The sequence below is a fragment of the Oncorhynchus masou genome, chromosome 32 (genome assembly GCF_036934945.1).
Source record: "Oncorhynchus masou masou isolate Uvic2021 chromosome 32, UVic_Omas_1.1, whole genome shotgun sequence".
NCBI lineage: Eukaryota > Metazoa > Chordata > Actinopteri > Salmoniformes > Salmonidae > Oncorhynchus > Oncorhynchus masou.
The window spans coordinates 28,429,111-28,435,033 of NC_088243.1; the positions used below are offsets into that span (position 1 = coordinate 28,429,111).

General features: G+C 42.8%; 1 protein-coding gene across 2 annotated transcripts; it reads right to left on the reverse strand.

Annotated features, from left to right (window-relative positions):
- Positions 1 to 433: 433 nt before the first annotated feature.
- LOC135525847 (uncharacterized) lies at positions 434 to 5,839 on the reverse strand. 2 transcript variants are annotated; one of them, XM_064953777.1, is made up of 6 exons: positions 3,986 to 5,839; positions 3,797 to 3,888; positions 3,501 to 3,563; positions 3,271 to 3,354; positions 1,146 to 1,263; positions 434 to 924 (listed from the first exon to the last, which is right to left on the reverse strand). In XM_064953777.1, the coding sequence occupies exons 1-6, from the start codon at positions 4,209 to 4,211 to the stop codon at positions 434 to 436; spliced, it is 1,074 nt and encodes a 357-aa protein (XP_064809849.1). In that variant the 5' UTR covers positions 4,212 to 5,839. The 2 variants fall into 2 exon arrangements, with proteins under 2 accessions (XP_064809849.1, XP_064809848.1); XM_064953776.1 differs by having other exon boundaries at positions 3,256 to 3,354.
- Positions 5,840 to 5,923: the final 84 nt, after the last annotated feature.

Here is a 5,923-nt window from a genome sequence, read left to right on the forward strand (position 1 = left end):
TAGAGGGCGCCACACACTGCCTTCAAACAGGCTGGAATAAAAACACACTGATTCACTTTCATAAACACATTTATTTGTTATGGAAAACAGATTTGTTCCCATAATGAGACTTACTTTAACCACATCTGCTATTCTAATGAAGCAATCCTAGACTTTAACCACAGCTGCTATTTTAATAAAGCAATCCTATGAATACATTCAGGTGATAGTTTAACACTGGTGGTGGACACATTCTCTGAAATACTTTGGTTATGACAAACCAATATTTAGTTTGCCATGTGATCATTCAGTAAAAATGCTAACAGTTTAAAAGACAAATGAGCTACAATTTCTGCTTTTCAAAATGAAGTGACCACCTATACACCATTAGCATTTCGCAAACTGAGATTGGAGATCCGATCTAATCCAGATTAGTAAACCTCTCAAACAGCTCCTACTCCAAGTCAGGTTCCCAAATCCCTCTCTCCCCATGACATATACCTCTAATGCCCTCTCTCTGCCAGCCTCTCAGAGGCCTCCTACTAGCCCTCTCACTATCCCCGAAAGAGCTCAAGTGTTTGGGAATTGTATCTCTTTGTTTCTCTGTCTTCCAGTCCAGCATCGAAGGTAAGGTTTTCCTCATGGTCAGTCCACCATCTGTCTCCCCTTCCACTCTGTCTGTGAGAGTATTGGTTTTCCGATGAGGACTCCTGAGGCCTCCCCATGCCAAGTCTCTGTTGATCAGCTCTTCATCCCTACACAGGCACTGTGGTGGTCCAGGCTGGGACTGCTGTCTCTCTCCCTGCTCCAGGGGAAGGGGGCTTGGTTGGAGGATCTCCTTGAGGTCGAGACTCTCTCCTGTCATCTCATCCCAAAATATGTCCCTTTGGGTTGGCCTGTTTAGCAGATGCAGTCTCTGTATCCCTTTGTTGCTTGGTGCTTCAACTACAGAGGCCAAGGGAGCAAGACAAAGTACACAATCTATTTAAGTACTGCAGCCCTATGGATTGTACGTATCACTTAGAACATGTTCAAGTTGGTGGTAATTTCTTTTAGCCTGGCTGATGTGACCCATGTAGTACACAGTGAGGGAGAGCTGTGACACTGCAGTCAGGAAGACTTTGAGTTTGGTGTCAGCCAGATTAACAAAATGTCTCCAGTCTCACCATTATCTATGTAGATTGTCCTCTCGTGGACCCGCTGCTCTCGGACTCGTCTCTGGTGGGCTCTCCTTCTTCGCTGGGCCTGTTGACTGAGGACCATCTGTGCCTCCAGGAGTCCACCCTACACAACCCAACCCACACAGCCAGAGAGACCATGCATGAGTCACCACCAAATGGTAGTTTAAAATATAATATAGTCACACGTCATGGAATACACAACGCATCAATGATATGCTACAGATAAAATGTTGATCCCTAGATCCTGTCCTATGCAATGAAACATGAAAATGTACAAATTCTTATATACAGTATGTCGGTTTGTGAGGGAGTGTGTGCGCGCACGTGTGTGTTTGCCTGGTAGTGGGGTTTTTCCTGTTCCCTGTACCCTGAAAGCGCATCCCATTGAGGGCCAGTCAGAGCTGTAGACCACCCCACTTTCCACTCCACCAGCGCTTTAATCAGGCCCACTGGGACAGAAGGGGCCCAGGCTCGCAGCTCACCAGCTGCTCTCGCTCTCTCTGGTAAATTACCTCTCATAACAACATTCCTGACTTAATCAAATCCCATGTAATTGTTTTGGAGACTGAGGAACATAAGCATGTATAGTGCATTCAAAAAGTATTCATACCCCTTGACATTTTCCACATTTTGTTGTATTACAGCCTGAATTTAAAATTGATCATTTCGATTTTATGTTTTTTTAAATTTCACCTTTATTTAACTAGGCAAGTCAGTTAAGAACAAATTCTTAATTTTACAATGACGGCCTACCCCGGCCAAACCCCCCTAACCTGGGCAACGCTGGGCGGCAGGGTAGCCTAGTGGTTAGAGCGTTGGACTAGTAACCGAAAGGTTGCAAGTTCAAATCCCCGAGCTGACGAGGTACAATCTGTCGTTCTGCCCCTGAACAGGCAGTTAACCCACTCTTCCTAGGCCGTCATTGAAAATAAGAATTTGTTTTTAACTGACTTGCCTGGTTAAATAAAGGTAAAATAAAAAAATTGTGCCCCGACTTATGTGTCTCTGATTTACATACAATACCCCATAATGTCAAAGTGGAATTATGTAAAAACAAATAAATGAAAAGCTGAAATGTCTTGAGTCAGTAAGTATCCAATCCCTTTGTTATGGCCAAAATAACTTCAGGAGTAAACATGTGCTTAACAAGTCACATAAATTGCTGTGAGCAATAATAGTGTTGAACATGATTTGTGAATAACTACCCTATCTCTGTAGCTCACAAATAGAATTATCTGTAATGTCCCTCAGTCCAGCAGTGAATCTCAAGCACAGATTTAAAGACAAAGACCAGGAGGTTTTCCAATGCCTCGCAAAGAAGGCCACATAATGGTAGATGGGTTTAAACATTTTAAATAAAAAAGCAGACATTGAATATCCCTTTGAGCATGGTGAAGTTATTAATTACACTTTGGATGGTGTATCAATACACCCAGTCACTACAGAGACCCCTCTTCATATTTTCAAGCATGGTGGTGGCTGCATTATGTCATGGGTATGCTGGTCATCGGCAAAGACTAGGTAGATTTTATGGATAGAAAGAAAATCAATAGAGCTAAGCACAGGCAGAATCCTAGAGGAAAACATGGTTGAGTCTGCTTTCCAATTGACACTGGGAGACAAATCCACCTTAACCTAAAACACTGGAGTTAGTTACCAAGACAACATTGAATGTCCCTGAGTGGCTTAGTTAGTTTTGACTTAAATCGGCATGAAAATCTATGGCAAGACTTGAAAAAAGCTGTCTAGCAAACCAACTTGACAGTGCTTGAAGAATTGTTTTAAAAGAATAATGGGAAAATATTGTACAATCCAGGTTTGCAAAGCTCTTCAAGACATACCCAGAAAGACACAAATATCATCACTGCCAAAGGTGATTACTTATACTAATCAAGATATATTCATGTTTTATTTTCCATTTAGTATATTTTTTGTTGTTGAATTTTTCTTCCACTTTGACATTGCAGAGTATTTTGTGTAGATTGTGGACAATGAATTACAATGAAATCCATTATAATCCCACTTTGTAACACAACAAAATGTGGAAAAGGTAGAGGGGTGTGAATACTTTCTGAAGGCCCTGTAAGTCCATTACATTCTCTATCTGCACCTGCGGATGGCGGCCGGTGCCATCGTGTGCACCCTGGCTGGGGGTAGAAAAGTGGAGGACACCCCCGTCTCTCCAGTCTCTGCCCTGTGACAAGAGAAAAAGAACAAACCAAACACAAGCATAATAAAGGTCATAAAAACAGCTTCAAAATTGACAAAGGCTTTGTATACATGTCAACAGAGCATAAACAGAGACCAAATGACACTGATGTTTTTGTATGTTATTTTTACCATGGCCATGTGATTGGCAGTAACCTTGAGGCCTGCACTAAGAGGGGCCAGTGGTTGCAACGCCTGAGGAGAGAGAATGATGGGAGGTCTGCATGGGTACACAGTGCAGTACATCACAACAACAGTCAATGCAATAACACAGCCACTCTTCCCCCAATGTGAAGTCCGAGACACTAAATTGAAATACAATTTATTTTACAGAGATAGGATAATAAAGTAGGAATTTAGGAACACTTGAACAAGAATGTTTGTGACAGTTTGTAGTAAAATGGTAGCGAAAGCTATACTGTTCTGACCTGTAGTCTTCGTGGTGGATGAGAATGAATGATGCTTGGTCCCCAAATGTTGCTATGACTCTGTGGGAGGCTGCTTGCTACATATGATGATTCTTACACACATGCATATACACACATAGACACAGAAGTCAGTTAAGCCTTCATGATGATGACAACCACATTTGGAGACAAAATAATCTGTCTACTGACCTGTAGATAGTGGGGGGAAGCTTGCAGAGTTTTCCAGTTTCAGTGGGGGCAGCTGGATAGTCCTACTATGTCCTAGGGGCCCATGTTGTGGTTCCAGTGGGGTTGGCACAGCAGAGATGGTCCATTGTGAGGTGGGATGACTGGCCTGCTGGTCCAGGTCTCCCTCTGGCTGACTGTGACACGGGGCCACCTGACTCAGCCTGGACCTGGATCCTGTAGAGCCCATAGTCCACCACTAGCCCTCTGCTATGGCCGTTAGGCTGCTATGCTATGCTTTTTTAGCGAAAGTCTGTTGATGAGTCAAGCAATCACACTCTAATTTGGGTTTGTTAATATTATGAAATCCGGACGGTCTAAGTTACTTTCAGTGTTGAAATCAGAAGAACTTGTCTCACCTCACTTGTTTTGAGTCCTCCGCTCATGTTCTCATTCGTTTGGCTGTATGTGGTGTTTAATGCTCCGTCACCAGCTGCTACGGTTCTTGATGTACTGTAGTTTACTTTTCTTTCTTGATAAATTAGCATAGCCCTTTGGTATGACACCCGTAGTTACATAATAACTCCCCTAGTCAGTTGTGGTGGCATACATCTCAGGTCTCCATTCTGTATGTTTGCAGCTGTACAAGTGAGTTAACAGTTTTAGTTGTGGTTAAAATGGAAGGTCTGTGCCCCCATCCCTGTCTTTATACTTTTCATTTTTCATTATAATGAGCTGTTTCTATGACAACTCTCCCTACAGGTTACTTTGTAACTCCAAGTTAATGCTTGAAAGACCCTGCTTTTTTTCTAGCCCCATACCTCTTCCCCTCAACACTCCAAACTGTTCAGGCATAATAATAGATCATTTACAGAATCTGCCCCGACAACATACACTATACTTTCAGTTTCCAACAAGGAAGTCATTCACAGCAGGACATAGAAATAAAGGTAAAAGTTTTGAGAATTACTTTTCAAATGATGAAGAGAGTTTGGACTACCAGCATAACATGGAGATGCTGTACTTTACTTTGTTCTGTCTCAGTGTGTGGATGTGAAAATCATCAGTAATGAGGATTTAAACCCCTCCCTACATTCGTTCACCTCCTCTTTTCTCGCTCATTTGGTTTAATGAGGCAGCATCCACAACAGAGTGTCTGAATCTGTCAGTTCAGCAAACGCTTCATTAGAGGTCATGTCTCACTGACAGCACACCAGTCATCACAGCACTGACTGGGGACTGAGCTCTGTCTCACAGCCTCAGAGGAGAACAGATTACTTCCAACAAACACACTCCACTTCGTCTCCAGGAATAAAGTAATTCAAGTGCCCTGAAATGAATTTAGTTATTCCATCTTTCATTTTGGTTTCATTCTATTTCTATCCCACTGAAAGGCTGTTTTGCCTGGTAGCTGTCACGGACTGGCTGAGGAGGAGCTGTGTGCTACCTGCAGCTGAATCAGTGCTAAGCTGCTGCTGGGCCATAAAAGCCTTCATCACCTAATTACCAGAGATCTCTGTGTAAGTGAGCAGGGGGAGTAGAGAGAGGAATGGATGACAGAGGAGAGTCTGTCATCCCTGCAGAATTACTTAAATACATTATTACTAAGACTGGATGAATCACACTCCACGCTGCTGGATATGTTTGGGACTAAGATGAATCAGGTCAGTAGACATGGTAGTGACATGTGTGAGCAGATCTACTGAGCAGTTAGTTATACATATAAACATGAACCTGCTGTCTGTGTGCCACGTGCGCGGCCTATGCAGAGGTGATGTAATAGGATGATAGGAATGCCCTGGCTTTATGGAGAGAGACTTCAGAGGCTCTGCTTTGTCGAATGTGGACCTGATCCACTTCAGTGGCTATTGATAACTGAAATGTCCATTTACAGCCATTTCAATCATTTTCCTGTCTTGAACATAGCATGTTTTTAAAGGTTGTGTTTATGAGACGATCTGA

Bases quoted from the DNA above. Each gene is read 5' to 3' on its own strand.
- LOC135525847 (XM_064953776.1), bottom strand. From the start codon at position 4,211: ATGGGCTCTACAGGATCCAGGTCCAGGCTGAGTCAGGTGGCCCCGTGT. The intron at 3,889-3,985 runs GTCAGTAGACAG...CATGTGTGTAAG, and splicing joins CTTCCCCCCACTATCTACAG to AATCATCATATGTAGCAAGC. The intron at 925-1,145 runs GTGAGACTGGAG...TGGCCTCTGTAG, and splicing joins GACAATCTACATAGATAATG to TTGAAGCACCAAGCAACAAA.